The sequence below is a fragment of the Phoca vitulina genome, unplaced genomic scaffold (genome assembly GCF_004348235.1).
Source record: "Phoca vitulina isolate PV1807 unplaced genomic scaffold, GSC_HSeal_1.0 scaffold20, whole genome shotgun sequence".
NCBI classification, from domain to species: Eukaryota; Metazoa; Chordata; class Mammalia; order Carnivora; family Phocidae; genus Phoca; species Phoca vitulina.
In genome coordinates, this window is record NW_022589723.1 from 21,541,914 (window position 1) to 21,566,126 (window position 24,213).

The 24,213-nt window shown below is 35.2% G+C and overlaps 1 protein-coding gene across 8 annotated transcripts in view; it reads left to right on the forward strand.

Moving 5' to 3' along the window:
* The window catches only part of UNC13C (unc-13 homolog C), a 591,291-nt gene extending 567,678 nt beyond the window's left edge, over window positions 1–23,613 (forward strand). For all 8 annotated transcript variants that reach the window (XM_032417734.1, XM_032417733.1, XM_032417735.1 and 5 more), the window contains 3 exons: window positions 16,757–16,849; window positions 18,239–18,398; window positions 21,778–23,613. In XM_032417734.1, coding sequence (XP_032273625.1) covers window positions 16,757–16,849; window positions 18,239–18,398; window positions 21,778–22,063 — 539 coding nt within the window. In that variant the 3' untranslated portion in view covers window positions 22,064–23,613. The remainder of the gene's footprint in view (window positions 1–16,756; window positions 16,850–18,238; window positions 18,399–21,777) is intronic.
* The last annotated feature ends 600 nt before the right edge of the window (window positions 23,614–24,213 follow it).

Below are 24,213 nucleotides of genomic sequence, written 5' to 3' on the forward strand. Positions count from 1 at the left end.
TTTGATTTTTCAATTTTAACTTTTTTAATACAGAATTTGTCTTTGGTATATGATATATGGTGAGGATGTAAATTAAACTCCCCCCCCCCCCCAGTAGCCAATTCTTCCACCAATTATTGAGTCATCTTCCCCTTTCCCACCAATGGTCCCTTTGCCATTGATATCTTAATTAAACTGGAATTCTGTTTCCATATCTCTTACCCTATTCTGTCTACTTACAGTCCAGATTTAGACCAATTTAATTACTGTGGCTTAATAAAATGCTTTAATATTTTATAAGAATAAATTTTCATTTTTCTTTTTAAATATGTTCTTAGTTACTTCATTTAATAAGTTGTGATAAGATCTTAGTTCCCTTTAATAAGTTCTGCTTTTAATAAGTTCTTAGTTTCTATTAGAAATGCATTTCCAAATGGGCTTTGGATTCTGTAAAAAAATATATATATTTTAAAAGCCTTGGGATTCTGATTAGAATTGCAATAAATCTGTAACTAAATATGCAAATAAGTGACATCCTTAATGTATTTAATCTTCATGTTAGAGATATATTTTTCTCTTATTTATAATTATCGTTTTATGCCTGAATTAAATTTCATAGTTTTATCACATTTTTAATTAGGTTTATTTCAGGATACACACACACACACACATTTATTTTGCTGCTTTGAGAATGATATATATTGTCACCCAAAATCATGTAACTATTTGTTTATGATTTTTATCTCTCAAGTTAATTCAAGAAACTCTCTTAAAGAAAATAATTCTTGAATTACATTTTTTTTTTTACAAGCATAGTGTTGCAAAAAAAAAAAAAAATGTTGCCATTTCTAAGAGCCAAACTATATTTTCTATTTCTTAAATCATTGCCTTCAGGGGAGCCTGGGTGGCTCAGTCGGTTAAGCGTCTGCCTTTGGCTCAGGTCATGGTCCTGGGGTCCTGGGACTGAGCCCTTCATTGGGCTCTCTGCTCAGCAGGAGCCTGCTTCTCCCTCTCACTCTGCCTGCCACTCTGCCTACTTGTGCTCTCTCTCTAATAAATAAAATCTTTAAAAAAAAATCATTGCCTTCATATGAATTTTCAGATCACTGTATTTATTCTCATTTTGTTCCCAATTTTAAAAGGAGGTTTCTAATAATTAACATGTGGGTATGATATTGGTTATTGTTTTAAAAGGAATATTCTTTATCACATTTAGAAACCATGCCTTTATGTAGTTTTTATCATGAATGGGCACTAAAATTTATCAAATGTTTTTTCAGAATTTACGAGATAATTTTTTAGTTATATTTATTATGATTATAGTTTAAGCAAACCTTTTCTAGTTAGAATAAACTGTACTTGGTGAAAGGGTTATATTTTATCAATATTTCATTTAGCTTTTATAGTTATATGTACAAACTAGTTTCGTGGGGTTCTCTTTACATACTGTCCCTGTTAAGTTTTTATCTCAAGGTTATAGACACATAAAATTAATTAGGGAGATTATGTTCTTCTCTACTCAAAAACAGAATTGAAAAAGAAAAAAAAAAACTTATAAGCAGACATTATTTACATGTAGGCATAAGCACATCTATAAACTATTAGAATAAGAAGTTTTAACAAGATCGCTCCTTACAAAATCAACATACAACCTCAACAGCATCCCTTTGCACATGAATAGCCAATTAGAATATGAAATTTATAAAAAATCACTTAAAATGGCAATAAAACAATTAAAATACCTACAAGTAAATTTGGTAAAATATGTACAAAACCTCTAGGAAAAAAAATTGAAATTTTATTCAAGGTAAGACATAAATAAATGAGTAAATGGAGAGAAGTACTGTGCTCATGTACTGTACAACGGTATCATCAAGGTCCCAATAAATCTACAAGTTGAATGCAATGCTGATCAAAATCTCAACAGGAGACATAATAAAAAATGGCTATTGAAACTGTGTTGCTATTTTGTTGCTTCATTTGCTATAGCAAAATATTGGAAACAACCTAAATAATCATTAATAGGGGAGTACATGAATAAATAATGGTCTATTCATAAAATGATACAGAGGTTATAAATGAATGAAGTATAGAAACATTTATTAAACCTCTAAAACCATATTGAGTGAAATAAAGCAAGGTATAAAATCATACTCAGAACCATTTATAAATATTTTTAAATGTATTAAATAATATATACAATTATAAACACATAATATTTATGGATTGATCAATAAAAGTATAAAACATTTAAGGAATAAGCTCTGAATCCATGGTAATGGAGAATAGGGACAGGAAGAAGTATTCTTGGGATCTCAACTGTTTCTATAATACTTTATCTCTTTAAAAGCTACAAATCAAAATAGAGATGTAGATCACGATAAAACTCCAAGGTTATAAAACCAGTTTATCATTTATAGTTATCCTTTAGAACCTAAAACTTGCACTTTAAGCATTATTCTTAAACTTTCTTTAAAATTTTGTAACTGTGGGGCGCCTGGGTGACTCAGTTGGTTAAGCGTCTGCCTTCGGCTCAGATCATGATCCCAGGGTCCTGGGATCGAGCCCCACATCTGGCTCCTTGCTCAGTAGAGAGCCTGCTTCTCCCTCTCCTACTCCCCCTGCTTGTGTCCCTTCTCTAGCTGTCTCTCTCTTTCTGTCAAATAAATAAAATCTTTAAAAAAAATAAAATAAAATAAAATTTTGTAACTGTGTATTTGGCAAAAATGTACTGAGTACCTCCTATGTATCGGGCGTGGTGTTAGGCACTAAAGATCTGTGACCAGGGCAAAGGTAATTTCGTCACAGAACTTAGATTTTGGTGGGCAAGACAGACTAGAAGCACATAAATAATGTAATGCAACATTAAAGAAGTGCTTTAAAAAAAAAAAAAGGTAAAAACTCTGTCACAATTTCCTAGTGTTTCAGCTGTTTTAACAATGAAAGCAATTCCCCAGAGAGACTTGGTGGGGAGTGGTTGTTGACTAATTATCATGTTGCTCTTCTTGTTTGTTATATTTAATAATTTTCATGTTTTTCTTTCTATGAATCTTCACATAGTGTAAAAACGTCAGGTGAACTTCAGATCTAGTTTTGTAGACCTTCTCTATAATTTTAAATGTTTCTCCCCAGGATTTGTCTTTTTATTCTTCTTTCACTATTGCTTGCGTCTTGTCATTTTATTTTAACACAATATTGAATAGAACTTGGGCTACTGCTAATACCCACAACCCCAAACTCCCAAAACCCCTATAATTAAGAAACTGCCATGATCATCTTTAAGCTACTACAAAGCAAATTTTACACTCCATAATCATCTATTAATAGAATTTAAGTACTTAAATTCACGATTTTCCTGCAAAGATGGCAACTTGTCTCTGTTACTATTACAAGAAGAGAATATTTCTGTAGATTAGAAGCCAGGCATAGATCAATATCCATTTAGTTTGATAAGGAAAATCTCCATTGAGTATGCCCATAATTTCATTATTTCACCACTGATTCACTAACCCAATATTCCAACATTAGAACAAAAGAACAAACCTTTCAAAGTTACATTCCCATTACAGAGTTCATCCCTTCCTAATATCTGCCCTCCTGTTCAATCCACACATCATCCAAACTTAGGTTCTTCCACCACTTTATGGAGCTTCTTTGTTGTGTCAGGCACAGAGATAGGCACTGGGAATATAAAACTAAGAAGGCTATGCCTGCCTTCATAAACTCGTATCTAATAAGGGGTATATATCCATTTGATACTCACCTGATAGTTACAATGAAAAATATTCTCATATTTAAATGGCACCAATGCTCACTGCCATGCTTTATGCAACACAACTTCTCCAGTCTTCTCTGAAAAAATATATATAATATAAAAATTTTCTTAGCTCTTGAATTTTTGGAAATTACTTTCTGTTTCTTTCACAGATGAGAAACAACTTGGCTAGATTTAAAATTCCAGAATCATAGACTCTGTCCCTCATAACTATATAGGCATTGTTCCATTTCCTTCTGAATTTTATTTCGTGAGGAAAAATACAGACCAGCTGAAGTTCTCTTTTGTTGCTTTTCTTCTTGGATATATATATATATTTTTAAAGATTTTATTTATTTATTTGACAGAGAGATAGACAGAAGAGCACAAGCAGAGGGAGTGGCAGAGGGAGAGGGAAAAGCAGGCTCTGCATTGAGCAGGGAACCCGATGCGGGACTCGATCCCAGGACCCTGAGATCATGACCTGAGCCGAAGGCAGATGCTTAACCATCTGAGCCACCCAGGCGCCCTGGATATATTTCTTCTTCCTCTTCTTCCTCCTTTCTTTTCTTCATCCTCTTTACCCCTCCTTCTCCTTTCTTCTCTTCTTCACCTATATATATATGGATATATTTTGTGCCTTATTAATTTTTCTGAAACAAACTGAATTCTTTACAAATTCAGAATTTTTTAACTCAAAAAATTTGCTTGTATTATACCTTTTATTACGGATCCGTTTTTTATTCTGTCTTCTTCAGGAACATCATTTCTAGCAATAGGCTTTCTCCTTTGAGTCCTTGAGATATTGTTATCCTTTTCTTGTGCTATAGATTTTGTTTTTCAGAAGCCCCTTATTTACTCATACTCAAAGATGATGATCTATTCAGGTAATACACTGAGGTAAATCGGGAAGATAAACAGTTACTTCTCAACAATCTTTGGTGACTGATAGATCCAACCATTTGAAGCGAGGGGTGCACAGCCCTCTAGCCTGACTTCGCTCATCTGAACTAGCTAGGCTCCTACTACTATGTTTACTGACTTCAATGACTAACAAAAAGAAAAGACATGTTCTGAAACTCTCATGCCTCAAAATGCATCATACCCTAGTCTCTTCCTACCAATAATGAGTTGAATACACACTGCAATATGGAAGTAAGCCATCTCTTCCTTTTCTCTCCTAGGTGCTTGTGTTTGTTAGTAATCATGGTGCATGAATAGACTTTGGAAGAGAGATGTTGACTGGTCAGGTGAAACAGTTAATGACTGATTACCTTAGAAATAGGTCTCGGGTACTAGTTAGCATTCAAATTCAGGGTTGAAGTTGAAAATTTTCCGATCTTTTTAACTACTGAATTTCCAAGCAGGAAAAAATGATAGTGACTGGCCATATTCACATTCTACCAACTTCCCCAATTTCTTTTTTTGATGATGATCTGTCCCATTAGGTGGATTTCAAAAGACCTTTTCAGAGGCAAGCTAGTTTGTCAGTTGAAAGAGACCTTAACTAAAATAAGGAGACCTACCACTGATACTGCCCAGCTAGCTTTTAAGACATTTAGCTTCCAATCCCTTATCTCTAAAAAGGGACTAGTCAAATAGTTTCCAAGGCTCTGTTTAGTTCTAACATCCTTTCATTCTAAAAACTATTTATGTTTTTCAATCCTAAAATATTTCAAGTTAAGATAACTAAACTTTCCAAAAGAATTCTAAAAGGATACCCAACTAGCACAGTGACTTAATTCAAAGATTTGACACATCTCAAATCTTATTAATCACTGATTAATTTCACAGCAACATACTTCAGCATGCTATAGCCATGAAAACTCATGATGTAAAGTAGCAATATAAGATATTTCGATCAGTAATGTGGTGTATATATACAATGGACTATTACTCAGCCATTAAAAATAATGAAATCTTGCCATTCGCAACACTGTGGATAGAACTAGAGTATATTATGCTAAGCAAAATAAGCCAGAGAAAGGCAAATATCCTATGATTTCACTCATATGTGGAATTTAAAATAAGATAAAAACAGGGAGGCAAACCATAAGAGACTCTTAATTATAGAGAACAAACTGAGGGTTGCTGGAGGGGAGGTAGGGGGTAGGGAATGGGCTAAATGTGAGATGGGCATTAAGGAAGGCACTTGTTGAGATGAGCGCTGGGTATCATATGTAAATGACGAATCCTGTATTCTGCTCCTGAAACCAATTCTACACTATAGGTTAAATAATTTGAATTTTTAAAAATTTCAAGGAAAAAAAAAGATTTCAGTTAGTAGTAATTTTAAGGATAAATAAAGCACAGAAATCTAAGAAACCATATTGTTCCAGGAAGCAAAATTAATTTAAATATATATTTGAATGATCACTGTGGAATTTAATAGGTAAAATACTGTGGAGTTTAATAAAAAAGTTACAAATGCAAGCTAAATGTTATCACATAAAAACACATAATCTTAAGATATCCAGATGCTATCTGTCTATATAGTATGGTGTTTATCTTGGATTTCACATCTTTTCTTACATTTTAGCTCAGCAAGATTTTAAATGCCATAAAACAAAACACCAAGACAGAGTTTGCTTTTTCCTCTTTGATGTGCAAAAGGGTGGGCACTGGGAGAAGAGTAGTATTTAATGAACATCACAGCACTGTGTATACCGTACCCTCTAAACCAGAGATCTGAGACCAAACCCCAGCTTTTCCACTTAGTGACTTGGACAAGTAACATCTAGGCCCCAGTTTCACCATCTGTAAAATGTACGCATTACCTTTAATATCAAAGCAAGATCTTATAACTAAAGCCCTTAGCACAATGCCTGCCACACCTAAGTGGTCAAAACTTGTAGCTATTCCTGATTACCATGAATTCCTTCAAATATATATTAAATACTGTGGAGATAATGAGCAAAGAACAGGGAAGAAACAGAGGAAAGCACAAGAAGGGATAAGAGAAGGACAAGAGTGCAAGTCAATAAAGCCACTTCCTAGTTTATTCGACCTTACCATCTTTGATAATGTCTAACAACTTAGAGAACTTAATGGAGGTAGGTTACTCCCACCTGGAGTTGTAGACCTATCAGCTCTGATACTCAGCTGTGACATTGCCAGAATGGTTGTCCCTTATGAAGTCCCCATGCCTTCCCTTTGAGGGTCCCAGCAAAGAGCTATGAGAATAGATTCAAACCCCCTTCTCACAGGCTTGGTCAGTTTGACTAAAATGGAGTCGTCACTTGAGAAGCTGTAATATTTTTCATCTAATATTTTACAGAATGCTTTGAGGACTTGGAGTTAATTATCACATGAATAATCATTACTAAATGTTTATAATATTATTTATTCCCTCACAGTGTGTGCTAAAATTATGGAGGATGAGAGACTAACTCTATTAGCGTGCTTATATAATGGTATATCATAATCTGATAGTAATCAGGATCTTTTATCCTCAAAAACTGTTCTTCTAAAAAGAACTTCAAATAAAGCAATCCTACACCATTTGCCAATGTTTATTCACATAAGCAGTTTTCATTCCTGAAGGGGAAAGTTTGAGCTACTAACATTGGTGACAAAAGACACATTCCAGAGGCCCAGGTGTTGATTTGAGACACAACTGTCTAATTCCTATGGATTTTGAATAGACAAGATTATGTAACAGGCATAGCCTTTGATTACATTTTCATTCAGTTCTCATAAAAATTGGTAATAAAAAGCACCAAATATATTAGGTGATTTTCATATTCCATTCCATGGGAAATGGAATCTCTTATATGTTGCTTTTCTCTTTTTGGGAAATAACTGCCTAATCTATATATATTTTCTTCAAATGCCTTTGTCCAGTTCCTTTTTTTTTTTTTTTTTTTTCTTTTATCCTGGGATAGGCAATCAACAGATTTCACCATGTACAAATGCTGGATAATCAGATTCAAGGCTATAGCAAACCTGCCAGATGGGAGGAAAAATGTCTTGCACACTATAATACAACTGTAACTCACATCTGACTTAAGTAAGCAGCTTCCAGTTTCAGCACCTGCAAAAGTAGTAAATAAGTCAACTCAGATATATGTACACTGTGCTCACTTTGCACGGTGATGCAGGACTGTAAAAATAATTGTGCAAACTGCATCTGTGCAAAGCACTTTTGCTAATTAATAGGAAAAATTAGGATTCTGCTGTGACTCTTGGAAATATTGTCAAAAGAAACAAGACTTTTACTGTCAGTTATCAATATATAGGCAAATGAAAAAAATAGTACAACATTTAATACATTGTAATTGGAAATACTAGAAACATTGAGAATTAAAGTGTTTCATTTCTTTTTAAAATCTTATCAAGAGTAGTTTGACCAGTACTTGCATTTTTCATCTCATCATGTAACTATAAAGAGCAAGCATCTTTTCTACTCCTTGATGGAATGTCATATTCCTTCCAAAGTTTGGGTCAATTACTGACAATGTATCCTTTCTACTTTCAACATCATAACATATCTCAGAGTTACTTAAATGTAAAGATTTTCCTCCAATGTCACTTCCACTAGGACATCTTCATCTTCTTCCTCATCTATTGCCAAGAAGCTCACTTTCGCTGAGTTCCCCATCCGCTTCTTAGTCTCTCCTTTGGCGATAGTGTCAACATTCCCAAGTTCGGTAATCTTGTCAATTAACTCATTTATATTCTATGCAAATTTCACTCCAGCCTTATCACTTTTTATTTCTTTGCTGCGCTTTCATCTTTGCTGGTCAGTTCCCTCTTTTGATTGTCCATGTTTGTAAAATGTCACATGGGTTCATCACTGGGAAGCAAGGCAGCCACACAACTACACACTTTGCTGTGTGTGTAAACTGAACAGGTGAACACCAGCAGACTTTGAAAGAAGCAATGTAATTGATCACTAATGACATATCTGTTATTTATGTAGTGATTTGTGGACTAAAAAACTAGCAGCAAAGTTTGTACTTTATGCAATGATACACATTTACTACACCATGATAAGTGAAATCTGAACCTGTTTTTTGGGACAGGGGTGTTATTTTACTAAACTATGGGAGTTGAAATCTGGGCATATCACACCATGTAAAGTGAGTACTGCCTGCACATTTAATCAATGAATTGGTCCTTTAATGTCTATCAAAATAACATCATAAGTTTATTATATAATTGGAGATAAAGTGTGTGAATTATTAATATTAATATTTCCTGCCATTATGGAATATAGTTAGGAAGAAAAAAAAAATCTGTTTAATTAACTATAATACCAGGCACAGCATGACTGCTAGAGGGGTGGTATAAACAGCCGGCCATGAAAGCAGGACCTGGAGTCCTAAAGTGACGATCGTGAATAGCATGACTATGAAAGCAATAATGGCAATGATAAATGCTTTTAAACTACTTCCTAACTCTACTTGTTTAGGGTTGTGACACATTAAGAAGTCAATTCTCAAGCCTATGTTTGACTTGATTGAGCAGTAAATTTCACATTTTGTGTTAGAAAGGGAAATGTGTATTTTTAGAGTCTAGTAAAGTTTCTACCTAGGCAGTTTGACAGAAATGTTCATTCACTGCTGAGTACATAAGTGTGATTTTAATGTTTTTCTCTTCCCAATGGAACTGTCCGTATCTCTTTAGGGAACACACACAGACAGCAGGTACATGTAGAACACTGCAGAAAGCAATTTGTAAAAGAGGAAAACATATCTGTGCATTTAAACAGTACCTTTTAAAAGGTTTTAGGCAAGTCTTGTAAGCTGTTACTTGTTTTAAAACAGTATTAAATTTTTCCTCCAAAATAAAGGTGGCAAACAGAAACCCAACTTTCCTAACTAGAACTTTAGTATTTCCTGCCATAAAAATCTCTCAAATTCTTCAACAACACAATTAAAGACTTTAAATTAACTTGGCTATTAGAATTCAAATGAAGAAATGACACCTCCTGGTGAGTGTCGTGATGGAAGGCTTTTCTCAATTATAAACATATTCAATCAATAACTTGCCTGGCCATCATTTCATGTTGTTTACTCTGGGCAGAAACCGTCATTTCATGATGTTTACTCTGGGCTGTATCACTGCTCATAGAATACATACAAGACAAGCCATACAAGTTTTAACCACAAACCCAAGCACTGAGCAGTGAGCAGGCTCTGGTCCTTAGTGAAACAATGACAAATATGCAAACTGGATGCATGCATTTTCACTGTCCCTTAGAGGCCTTTTCCCATCAACTGTGATTTTAACAGTAGTTACAAAAACAAACAAAAAACCTTTGTTAATAAAGAAAACTCATTTCACCAGATTCTTGGTTAATAAATGATTTTACATTATAAAGAAGGAGTTTTCCCTATTAGACATTTGAGGGCTCTAAAAATCCGCCATCTCTATTCTACTCAACCCAAAAAGTCTTAGTGAAGGAAGTAGAATTCCAAGGTTGTTGGGCAGAGCGTCCATCATTCTGGATTTATCTTCTTACAGTCTTTGATCTAGATAACCAACCATAATGTCCATATTTTTTTCATAATTTTTATATGTGGGCATTATGCATGAATCCTCAAGGAATTTAATAACTTTGAAATATTCCCTTATTAAGAATTGAATTATTATCACAATAAACTTGGAAGCATTTCCTAGCAGCTGTTAAATGCAAGGCTCAAACTATTCTATGTATTCTTTAATTATCTCTTTTTAGCCTCACCACAGTGTTGCCAGATAGGTGGTTTTATCCCCACTTTAAAAATAAGAAAATGAAAGTTCATGGAGTTTTAATTATCTGTTAATGAGTGAGACCATCTGCATAATCAAAGCAGTATGATTCCATTGCCCAGGATTTTTAGTATTTGAAGAAATCAAGAATATAATTGCAGATTATTTATAGGATAAAAAAATGAACATATTTTTATAGTAGAGGTGTTTGGACAGGGCTTCATAGGATAACAGAGAAAGGATGTTCCCAACATGTGGTTTGTCTTAGTGAAAACACGAAGAAAGTTTTCAAGAATTAGGCTACTGTGAACAGCATGGACCCACAACATGGATGAAGTAAAAGGTCATCAGAAGCATCCTAAGAAAGTGCTGGGTTTTAGGATTTGATTCATGGTACAGTGAGATGCAAGTGACTTTCCAGAAGAGAATGGAATGATGAGAATGATCCATCTTTTACTCAAATGAGAGGACTTATTTCTAGAAATAAATCTGACTATGCCACTCATAGCCAAAAACTTAAGAGACTTCTCAGCAGCTCTGGGATAATGTCTCAACAGTTCTGTGGCATTCAAGGTACCAAGATTTTCATAAAAGTTTCCTCTTGATACTCCCTCATCTGTGTTCCATCCATACTAAACTACTTGCAGTTTCCAGGATGCACCATTCTGTCTGATGCATATGCTTTCATGCTATTTCCTTGACTTCCTTTGTCTAAGAGATGAACTCCAACTCAGCCTTTAGGAAGCTCCTTAACGATTTTCTCCTCTGTGAAACCCCTAAAAGTAATAGTTGCTAAGAAATTAGTGTCTATATTTTAAGCCCTGTTCCTTGCCTCAAAGACTGTCTCATTGTTCCACAAAAGAGTATTGGGAAAATACTAGAAGCATTTTCATTAAAGTTATGAGCAAATCAAAAACATTAACTCTGTTAACCAAAGTCCCAACAGGTATCTGATGGCACACCCTGATTAAGATTATTTGGAAAGGATTTAATAAAGAAACTACATAGAAAGGTATAGGCAGGGGACATAAAGAAACCAGAAGAAAGAGTGAACTATTGAACTATTCCTTGCATTAACAGTAACAAAGGAAGAGGAAGCAACTAGAACCTGGAAAAATATTGTCACCTAGTGAGGGCTGCTTGAAGGAAATTATGTTTGGTTGCAGGATTCAGTTAGCACAAGGTGAGCCCCCAGGAAGGAGACTAAAGAAATAAATACCTGACGTGACTCTCTTCCCTCCTTCTAATCTCTTGCCAGGGCTTCCCTTTGGCCAGACCCAAATAGACACTAGAGTATAGAAGACACCACTGAAATTGTCAGACAGCCCGTGAGGGCAGAAGGCAGAGTGAAAAAGGGTGGAAAATTAATTTGGAGAGCCAAATGGAGGATAACAAGCATATCTACTTTAAATACTATCATGTAATATAGAAGTACAAGCCATTAGCCAAGGCAAACAAGAGGTATAAAAACTAGAAAGGAAAAGTGAAATGTTCATTGATTAAAGATAATTTATTATATATGTGCAACACTCAAAAGAATTAAGGGCAATCTTTCATTAAAAAATTCAGTTGGGGGAGCACCTGGATGGCTCAGTTGGTTAAGCATCAGTCTCTTGATTTCAGCTCAGGGTTGTGGGATCGAGCCCCACTTTGGGCTCCGCCCTGGGCGTGGAGCCTCCTTAAGATTCTCTCTCTCCTCTTCCTCTGCCCGTCTCCCCTCCTTTCTCTCTCTCTCTCTCTCTCAAAAAAAAAAAAAAAATCAGTTCGATGGATAAAAAAATTAACATACAATCATCACTAGCCTTCCTATTATCAACATAATGGAAGAAGTGGTCCCATTTAAAATAGGATAAGATACAATACCTAGGAATAAGCTTTCAAAAATATGCAACATCCTGGAGCACCTGAGTGCGGTCAGGTAAGCGTCTGACTCATGGTTGTGAGATCAAGCCCCATGTGGGGCTCTGCACCCAGCAAGGAGTCTACTTGAGATTCTCTCCCTCTACCCCTCCCATTAATGTTTGCGTGCTCTCTCTCTCTCAAATAAATAAATAAGTCATTTTTAAAAAGCCTTTAAAAAATATGTAACATTCACACAAAGAAAAATGTAAAACATAATTGAAGTACACAAAAGAAGACTTGAATAATAGGAAGTTATATTCTATTCTTGAATAGGAAGACTTCATAAGGATATCACCAACTTAGGGATAATATAAAACTATCTTATTTTCCCAAAAAAGTTCTCACCTTTGCTTGTGAGCCCCACTTTCTACTACATGGATGCCTCCTTTACTGATACCACAATCCAGGTCTGTACCCTATTAGTTACTTGCACCATTAGAAAGTTATTTAGATTTTTAAGACCTATTCCTGCTCACATTAAATTCTAATCACTTATTAGATTCAAAGCTCTCCTTATCTCCCCACAAGCAGGTGAAAATGGTGATGCTAGCAGTAAGGAAGGTGTGGGCTTCTCTTATCTGTACCTTTCTTCTTTCCTTTGGTGGTGGTTTCTGTGTTGTGGGGGAGAAAGGAAGGAGAGGGAAAAGACAGGTGACTACTTCAGGAGTGATCATTTGTAGTCACTGTCTGCTTAAGGGTCATTGTCTATTTGGCTAATGCTAAGGGCTGTTCCAGTTCATTGTCTTTGGGGAAGCAGCAGCTCGCTAGAGATGGCTGGTGTGAGACTCATTTCCAAATAGATCCTTGGGGCATTAATGGACTCTTCCAAGGGTCCAGACTTGCCCTCTTATTCCTGATGCACCTCACCTGTTTCATCATGCCACATTCTTCTGAGGTGCATGCATCTTTGCCCCATCTGTGACAATCCCTGACAAGGCTATAGCCCCTGACCACATCTTCCTTCCCTTTCTTGTGCCCAACTCTGGCACTTTGAGCACATTCAGGAACCATTTCTCATACTTCCTAGCAGCCATGGATTTAAGGCGGTGGTCCTGGCACACACTGTGGCTGGTTGTCCCCTATTTGGCTCAGGTCATATTGTCTGCTAAGTAAGCAACCAATTCAAAGCTGAAATAACCATCTTGCTTCCAAGGATTAGGAGTGTATTTCTCTGGGAGTTTTCTTCCCTTTACCTGAGGTAAAACAAAACAAAACAAAACAAAACAACCATTTCCTATCCTCCCCTCACTTTCTATCCTTTAAACCTTTTATTATCAAATGACTGGGATGGGTGGGGTTGTGGGGGGGGGGGCGTCCTTTTGGTGAAGTGACTCTCATCAGGTCTTGTTGAAAGGTTCTGGCCCAAATCAGTGATCCTCTGAGGGTATAAATTGGGTCTCTTAGAGCCTTTTATTTTCAGCTTTGGTTATTAGCCATTCATTCATTCATTTATATATTTTTAAAAAATAAGATTCTTGTTAGTCTCATATATTGCATATAAATTATTACAATCTCTGTGGGACAACTCATGGATTGGAAAAAAAAATATTGTTAAAATATGCATACTACCAAAAGTAATCTACAGATTTAATGCAATGCCTATCAAAATACTGATAGCATTTTTCACAGAACTAGAACAAATAATCCTAAAATTTGTATGGAACAAAGACCCCAAATAGCCAAAGCAATCTTGAAAAAGAACAAAACTGGAGGTATCACAATCCCAGATTTCAAGATATACTACAAAGCAGTAGTAATCAAAACAATATGGTACTGGCATAAAAATAGACACATAGATCAATGAAACAGAATAGAAAACCCAAAAATAAACCCACAATTATATGGTTAAAGCAGGAAAGAATATCCAATTGGAAAAAAGACAGTCTCTTCAACAAATGATGTTGGGAAAACTAGACCACTTTCTTATACCATACACAAAAATGAACTCAAAATGGATTAAAGAACTAAATATGAGACCTGAAACCATAAAAATCCTAGAAAAGAACACAAGTAGTAATTTCTCTGATACTGACCATAGCAACATTTTTTTCCCAAATATGTCTCCTGAGGCAAGGGAAACAAAGAAAAACTGTTGGGACTACATCATAATAAAAAGCTTCTTCACAGCAAAGGAAACAACAAAATGCAAAAATGACCTACTGAATGGGAGAAGATATTTGCAAATAACATATCTGATAAAGGGTTAGTATCCAAAAGATATAAAGAACTTAACTCCACACCAAAAACAAACAAAACAAAAACAATCCAATTAAAAAATGGACAAAAGACATGAACAGACATTTCTCCAAAAAAATACATACCGATGCCCAACAGACACATGGAAATATGCTCAACATCACTCATCATCAGGGAAATGCACATCAAAACCACAATAAGATATTACCTCACACTTGTCAGAATGGCTAAAATTTAAAAAAGAAGAAGCAACAAGTGTAGGCAAGGATGTGGAGAAAAAGGAACTCTCTTACACTGTTGGTGGGAATGCAGAATGCTGCAGTCACTCTGGAAAACAGTATTGAGGTTCCTCAAGAAGTTAAAAATAGAACTACCTTATGATACAGCCATCACACTACTGGGTATTTACCCAAAAAATATGAAAACAGTAATTCAAAGGGATAGAGGCACCCCGATGTTTACAGCAGCATTATTTACAATAGCCAAGTTATAAAAGAAGCCCAAGTGTCCGTTGACTGGTGAGTGGATAAAGAAGATGTAGTGTGTGTGTGTGTGTGTGTGTGTGTGTATGCATGTATATATATATATGTGTATATATATATATACTATTCCATATATATATATATGGAATATTATTCAGCCATAAGAAAGAATAAGATCTTGCCATTTGCAACAACACGGATGGATCTAGAGGGCATAATGTTAAGTGAAATAAGTCAATCAGAGAAAGGCAAACACCATATGATTTTACTCATATGTGGAATTTAGAAAACAAAACAAATGAACAAAAAAAAAAGAGACAAACTGAAAAACCAACTTTTAACTACAGAGAACAAAGTGATGGATGGCAGAGGGGAGGAGGGGGATGGGTGAAGTAGGTGATGGGGATGAAGAGTACACTGAGTAGTGTCGTAGTTTTGTTGAAGCACTGTATTATATACCTCAAACTAATATAATGTTACATGTTAATTACACTGGAACTTAAAAATTTTTTTAAATAAATAAGAATCTGCTTTAAAAAATCTCTATGGGACAAAATTAAAGTTCCACCTACTTTGACAAGTAAATTTAACTTACAGAAATTATACTAAAAACTTGTAAATATGAATAATAAGTATTTATTATAGTTTGTTTATAATAGCAAAAGATAAATAAAAACATGGTTAAATAAATTATGGTATATTCACATAATGGAATAAAGGCCAAACATTATTTTAAATGTTTTAAATATTTCCGTGTTTCAATTATTTGTAAACGTTTCAGTGATTCACTTTCATGCAACTACTCATTGAACATTTACTTTGTAGTTAGTGCTGTGCTATTCCAGGCTATCTTAGAGAATAAGGGATAACTTTATACATATTGAAATGGAATGATCTATGCAGTTTTAGGTGAAAAGATAAAGGTGAGTTTAAGGATAGTTAGAACATATGCCCCTATATGTGGAAAAAATATGTATGTTCATAGATGTTAATACATGTATATATATTAAGAGGTTGGTGTTATTATCCCTATTTTACAAATAAGAAAACAGACTTGAGACTATGGCAAAATCTGAACAGAGAACCAGTAGGGATGTAACTATGATTTTAATTTAAAATTATCTGACCCCAAATCACAGGGACTTTCTGATACAGCATGTTAACCCTTGACTAACCTTTACCAGGAGAGAATGGACTACACCTTTTTATACCATCAGTAGACCTTGCAAATATACATTATAGGTATTGCAGCATATAGATATAGGTATTGCAGCACTGTGTTCATAGGTTGGTCTCTCCTGGCCTACTGTGGGCTTCATGAAAGCAGATGTTCTACAGAGCCATCTTTGTGGCCCCAGTGCTTTGGTAGGGCACATTGTAGAAAAGCTCTTTTAGGCATGAAAGGCAATAACACACCTTTGTACATAAGCAATGAATAGAGCTCAATTGGGCCTAGTAAGGCAACGGCAAGTTCTTCTAACCATACTACTACTAACAGGGTGTCTTATGATATCTGAGAACCATATGAAATTTTAGCTCAGTGGGCTAAATATGATTATACCAAAGCCTCAAACCTGCAGAGCAAATTTAATTTAATGAACATTTATCAATACCTATTATGTGCTATTAACGAAAAGAACCATTCATTTCCATGAACTCACTTTCAAGCCCCTTATGCAGAAAATGTACGTGTCTATTATTATAGTAGCCTGGAAGTTTGAGCCAGTAAATGTCTGCTTATTTGCAGGTCGCCCCTCCAAAGATTCAGTGGGTCAGATATCTGTTCATGTGGACATCACCACTACCCCAGGAACTGGAGAGCATAAAGTCACTGTAAAAGGTATATATCGAGTCCAGATAGACCAAACAGCCTAGTGGACTTTAACCTTTGCAATAATATAAAAAAATGTAATTTTTTCTTAGATATGTTTTTAAAAAGATTTAATGATTTTAGGGCATGCTCATAATTTTTTCATGAAACCAGAACTTTTGATCTAAAGCTGAAAAAAATCAATGGTACAGATATTTAGCCTATATTATCTGAAGTATCTAGTTTAAATACATTGGAGATTACGTTTCAAACCAGTATACACTAAACATTTTCTCTTGTTGATGCTAGGATATACATTGAACATTAGGGCTATGGTTGGCTCCATAACTTGTCAAATTTTATATATTAGGTCAGTAAGTTCTTACTATTCACATTATCTACCTATTTACTTCTTTTTCTATGTGATTTTCAACAATGGGCTTGATTTTTTTTTTTTTAATGACTAGTTCAATCTATTGGTTTTAGATTGCAAAAATATAATCTGAATGCTGGGGTCATTTCAAAGGTGAAATTTAATGGTCAATTTTGCTCAATAGAACCATATTCTATTTTATATTATTATAGACGTAGTCACAATATCCACCTCATTAAAAACCATGGCCTTCTGACACATTTTAAAATTGCATTGCCTAATGTATGTTTGCATTATAAAAGTAACACAGTTATAGTCTATAATAGATTATGTACAGTGTTGGTAAGTGGGCATGCCTACACTTGCCAGTGTCTTTAAATATTTTTCAAAAATATTTTGACACTACAGATCAAATGCCCAAAGTTTTGTGAACTTTTACAATAACTATTTTAATTATAATATATTTTAACATTTTCAAAGGATGACGCAAGTATACATTTAAGAATGTACATTTAAGAATTATTTGTGATGCCTGAAGTTAGGAAACAGCCATACTATTTAAGAATAAGTTATTGGTTAAATATAGGATGCAGTATCCATATAGTAGAATATTTGCAATTGAAAAAAACATATAATGGATTAGAAAGATACCCATGATAGACTTTAAAAATATAACTTATAAGGAGATGAACCATGAGAGACTATGGACTCTGAGAAACAAACTGAGGGTTCTAGAGGGGAGGGGGTGGGGGGATGGGTTAGCCTGGTGATGGGTATTAAAGAGGGCACATACTGCATGGAGCACTGGGTGTTATATGCAAACAATGAATCATGGAACACTACATCAAAAACTAATGATGTAATGTATGGTGATTAACATAACATAATAAAAAATAAAAAAATTAAAAGGTTAATAAAAAAGTAAGAAAGGAGATCTCATACATCAAAAAAAAAAAAAAAATTAACTCTAAGGACCAAAGGGGAAGATAAGATTCCACACATTTGTTTGCTAACATTTTGCATTCCTTTCCCTTTGTGGTTTTTAGTGATTGCTATTAATGACCTAAACTGGCAGACCACTACAATGTTCCGGCCCTTTGTGGAAGTTTGTATACTGGGACCTAACCTTGGAGACAAGAAGAGAAAACAAGGCACCAAGACAAAAAGCAACACGTGGTCACCAAAGTACAATGAAACATTTCAATTGTAAGTCAGGACCCAACCCACCTATTCAACCAGGCAATAGCCATTATACAGCTTAAACTTACTGAGGGGTGCAGGGTGGGAATGGCACTGGGCTTTGCGAAAGAAAGCAAAACCTTTAGGTTGATGTATTCCTGTTCACCCCTGATCCCAGCAAATTAAGACAGCTATGTTTTTAGTTCCCTTCCATTGCTCAGTAGATGTTCAGTGCCTACCATGCATCAAGCACTATTGTAGGAATTTGGTATAAATAACAGAAGGTCTCTGCTGTCATAGAAGTTGCTTTCTAGAAATGACTAATGTCATTGATGAGAAACATCAAAATCACAAATAAGCAAAAATTAATCATAGGATAGTACTATACAGAGAATTAAAACAGGCTGATGTAATAGATTGGTTGATTGGCTGCTTAGATTGGGTGTTCAGAAAAGCCTCTCTGAGCACATGACTTTTAAATCGAAACCTGAGGGGAAAAAGAAGAACCAGTCATGCAAGCAAGACGGTGGAGAGCATCTCAGGCCAAGCAAAATGGCTAGCGCAGAGACTAAGGCAGGAGCACACTTGGCATATTTAAGAAATAGTATACAATGGGCAAGGGAGTGAGATGAAATGAGTTTGAAGAAGTGGCCAGAGTACGGTACGGAGTAAAGGTGCACAGGACTTTGCTGTCAGGGTAAAGGAGACTAGGTGACATTCTAAGGTCAATTGGAGGCCTTGAAGAATTTTCAGATAAGAACATGAATGATCTGACTTATATCTTTAAATGATTATTCTGTTTGCTATATTAAAAAAAATGATGGGAAAACAAGAGCAAACATGTAAAGATGAGTTAGAAGGCTATTGCAGTAGTCCAGGCAAGAGATATTACTGACTCACAGATGGTCGTAGGGAAATGGAAGGAAGGAGTAGAGAGATTGAAAGAAGTGGAAAGATTCTGGTTATGTACTGGAAGTAGATTCTATAGAACTTGCACTCGACAGGAGGTAGCACATGAAAGAAAGAGTATATAAGTTGGGTTTCTGAAAATAATTTAGGATATTTCATCAAGACAGCCTTATTTACAAAGAAATTTACTAGGATGTGAGAATCGAAGGACTATAAGCAATAGTGATGTAAACTGGGGCTACTAGTAGTCAAGCTATTACCCCTACTGTGCATGTAGGAGAGGAACATTAGTTACTAAGACTGGAAAAATAACTTCATGTGTCATCAGCCACCTCAAAAAGAGCAGTGGCCTTTCCATGGAGGCAAACAGTACCCTAGAGGGAGCATCACACACAAGGGGCCAGGGAAATAGACTCTGACCTCATCCTCATCATTACTTCTGATTTCCTGAAGGGGTTTCCTTTTGGCCCAAACCAACTGGAAGCCACAGCATGAAGAAACTCTACTGATCCAGTCCTTAGGGGTCAGCATTCTATTGCAAAGTACAAGGAAAAGGATGGGAAGTATATCCAGTTGAGGCAAATGGAAGTTATCTGGCACTGAACGAAATCAAAGATGACCTCTAGGTTTTGCGCTAAGCAATTGGGTAGATAGCGATTTCTTGAGATGGGAGAATTGGGACAAGAGATGAGGAGATCGAAGATTGTTTTAAATATAGTAATTTGGAGATGCCTAAGGTACATTCCAGAAGGGATATCCAATATATAGTTGGATCTAACTTGAGAATTATCTGCATATAGATATAATTGCATAAATCTAGATGAGCTGACCCACGGATGAAGAGAGGAGGACCCAGGACCAAGACTTTGGGGTTTACACATGCACACACACTTAGCTTACCAAAACAGTTTCTCACTGGCTTAGTTCTTTGCTTGTTTCACATACTTAGTTTCCCAGAGACTTTTCAGCACACTAAGTTCTGAATATTAAACTCTATTACCACTCATTAAAACTTAACCATCCTACCACATCTCTTAAAATGGCTGTAATAGATTAATCATATTCATAATCCCTGCTAATAAACCAGCTCACAAGATTCCACGTATCTACTCCTCTAAATGACACACAAAAAATGTGATCCAGTTAAAATGTCTTCTAAAAGTTTCTAGGAATTACTTGACTCATGCAAAATTGAGATATAACACTGTGAGGTACTAAAACCATGCACGATTCTGGGAAAAGGCAGCATTTTGATGCATTTTAATTCACAAGAAGATCTGGCTTATATCAGATTTTGCTCTTCTGTTCTTACCCATCAGGCTTCCATTTTCTTTCACTTTATTTCAGGTTGTCTCTAAAATAAGTGCACACTTCAGTTATCTGTGTTGCTCAGAAACAAAAGTTTGACTCTGCAAAATGTTTGATCTAAAATGTCACTTAGAAAAGGAAGGGATTTGGAAGCTCGTACTGCTGAGGAACAGATGTGCATTCATTAGAAAGTCAAGGAGATCTGAGGATGAAGTAAAATAAGGGGCAGGGGAGGATTATTCTCAGTGTATTACCTCTCAGCCTTCTTCATTACGCTCAGTTCTGCACTGCCAAGTTGCTATTAGTCGAGGCCATCCTCAGCCCCACACTTGACAGGTGTCTAACTGTCGCCATCGGAAAGAACTGGCATTGAAGCACCACGCTCTGCCGGAACTGATTTACTCTGGAGATTTGTATCTAATTTGGCATCTTGTGAATAGTCTTGTCTTTGTTAGCTTGATAGTCTGTGTTGTGTATTCCCCCAAGAAAAGGCTCCTAGATATAATAGCATATCCAGGATTCTGAGGTAAAGAAAAGAGAATGTAATAATTGATATTGAAATGGCATAGAAATTCTGGCAAGAAATACTACCCCTTTTCCTTGGTCTAGCCCCCACGATCCCTACCAACCCCATCCTACCCCTATATCAGTAGGAAGACCACACCTCCAAGAATTAAGTATAAGGTATTTTAATTAATGTTTCTATTAATATGCTTAATATCAAGAGAGTAAAGCATACTCAGATTGATGTCCTATTTTTTTTTTAAGATTTTATTTATTATTTATTTGACAGAGACACAGCGAGAGAGGGAACACAAGCAGGGGGAGTGGGAGAGGGAGAAGCAGGCTTCCCGTGGAGCAGGGAGCCCGATGTGGGGCTCGATCCCAGGACCCTGGGATCATGACCCAAGCTGAAGGCAGACGCTTAATGACTGAGCCACCCAGGCGCCCCTGATGTCCTATTTCTATATAGGCAAAGAAGTTTTTAAGTTAGATTGCTAAGCAATATCTATGTAAAAACAATCTAAAATGGAAATGATATTTACATCAGAGTTAAAATACATGATACTCCATTTTGCCAAATTATATGCTGAGGAATGGAGAAAACTTTTAACAGTATTTTAGAACTACATTGATCCCTAGGTGAAGTCAAGGTTTTGCTCAAAATTCTTATTTTTAATCCACACAGCATTCTGGGTAATGAAAACCGGCCAGGGGCCTATGAGCTTCATCTCTCAGTTAAAGATTACTGCTTTGCCAGAGAAGATCGAATTATCGGAATGACAGTAATTCAACTACAGAACATAGCAGAAAAGGGAAGCTATGGGGCATGGTATCCCCTTCTGAAAAATGTCTCTATGGATGAAACTGGTTTGACTATCCTTAGAATACTCTCTCAGAGGACCAGCGATGACGTGGCTAAAGAATTTGTAAGACTGAAATCTGAAACGAGATCTGCTGAAGAGAGTGCTTGAAACAAATACTGCAAGATATCATCTTTGGGAATTCATAAACTCTGACTACTGCATGCATGTGCAAATACATGGGAATGTTTAGTTTGCCACGTTTCAGTGTTTGCCAGTACTCAAGTACAATGTCTACAAAGTATGTGGAAAACCTGCTGAACTTTTATACCAATGCTGGGCTTTGGGAAATTAATGTTCCATGAAGTGCCAAAATTATGATGTAAAGTGAAATATCCAGAGTATCTTTTAAAATGTTTCATTTCATTACCAATTTCTCATCCTTTAAACATACTAAAAAAACAACTCATTTTTTCGGTTTGTCCACTGTCTTTGTTAAATTCGCTTCTATTGCCCATAGATCAGAAAGCATTTGTTACCAAATTCTGTTTTATTTAAACTTACCTCATTGTAGATGTCATACAAGTAACTTTTTCTATCATAACTAGAAATACAGTCACTTCTAGAAAGTGTTTGTAATTTTATAGTTGCAGATCTATTGTGATGATTTTTGCATACAAATTAAAATAGAAAATGTGGGAAATATTTTATGCCGACCAGTTTCCAACCTTTCTGAAATATCACTGTGAAGAAATGCTATTAAAGCAAACTTATACAAAGCAATGCTAAATAGAGTTTGTTAACAATGTTTGATATATTGACAAAACTTTGTTCTTTAAAACTGCCAAGGTCACATCACATTTGTAAAAAAAAAAAAAAAAAAAAGGTAAGTTCATACATTTACCATCTAGCATTATGTCTTGGCTTTATCAAATGTCATTCTTTAGAAAGTCATAGGATTAAGGGTCTAGAGATGCAGTGGAAGGTTTGTTTCTTCAAATTACCTATAATAAATAACTATACTGTTAGTGTTTTACCTCTGACAGTTATGACTATCTCCTTATTTACTTAGCACTTTACTCAGTTAAATGCTTTTTTCTTTTAAAAAAATATTCAACGATTTATACTGAATGCAGCATTACTATATATTGCACTGGAGCAAAAAGACATGTCTTCATTTATTTAGTGAAAAATGTAACCTAAGATCTGAAGAAACTGCTTATAATTTTGTAACTTATGTTATTTACAAGCCCAAAATGCATCAGATACAATAGGAAAACAACTTAATACAGCTTGGTACATTAAAATAGAACTAGATCGGATTTTGAATATGAAATAGTTTTTGAATATTTGCATTTTCTGTATTTTTATGTTTTGGCTGTTTAGAGACTGTATCTAAATACTTGGCTGTAGCACAGTACCTTGTAATTGTAACTTCTGGTCATAACTGTTAGTGGACAACATACACATGCAGAAACAAGAACCTGTTACAGTGATATGTTTTGTGAACAAGCTGGTCTGCTATGTTAAGGACAGAAATGACTGGTATCATGACTGTCAGAACCATTTTGCTACTGGGTGTGAAAACAGACCAGTGAGATCCACTAATTCATGTTAAATTTTTAGGCAATTGCTTTGTTAATGACTTCTCCAAATGCATAGTACAAACGCTATCCTCCGGCATATGCATTAATAAATGGATGTATATTGAACACATGCAACACTATTATATTTTCTGCCTTTTTATTTCATTTATGCAGCATAAATTCATTCCTTAGGAATAAAAACCCCAGACTCTTTTTACTGGAAAGAACACTTCTCACATTATTTGGTTCTAATGTCTCATTAAAATTTGAGAAAATTTGTCCAGGTGTTGTGTTCATGGAAACAGCTACTATTAAAGATAATGACACTGAACATAAGGAAGGACTAAGGTATCCACCTGTATATCTCTGAATATTGTTAAGCCCCACAAGGAAAACGCAACATTTAACATATAAACAAGCAACATTCTTAAATAAAAACTTGTTACAAAAGGTTTTATTATTTGATTGAATGATTAATTCTAGATTCATCTTACAATGATTTTACAGAACATCAACTTGAGCTCTTTAGGAGCACATTGCCATAAAGCATGATACACTTGAAGAAATGGCAATTTGGATTCGCATTGATCACTTACAAGCTAAGTATTTTTTTCCAGTATTTAACTGAATCTATTCATTCTGTCTTTTTTATACAATAGTATACAATATATATATATCAAATGCTAATGGTGGCATTGTGAATTGAGTCTATTTATTAATATCACAAAGTACAGG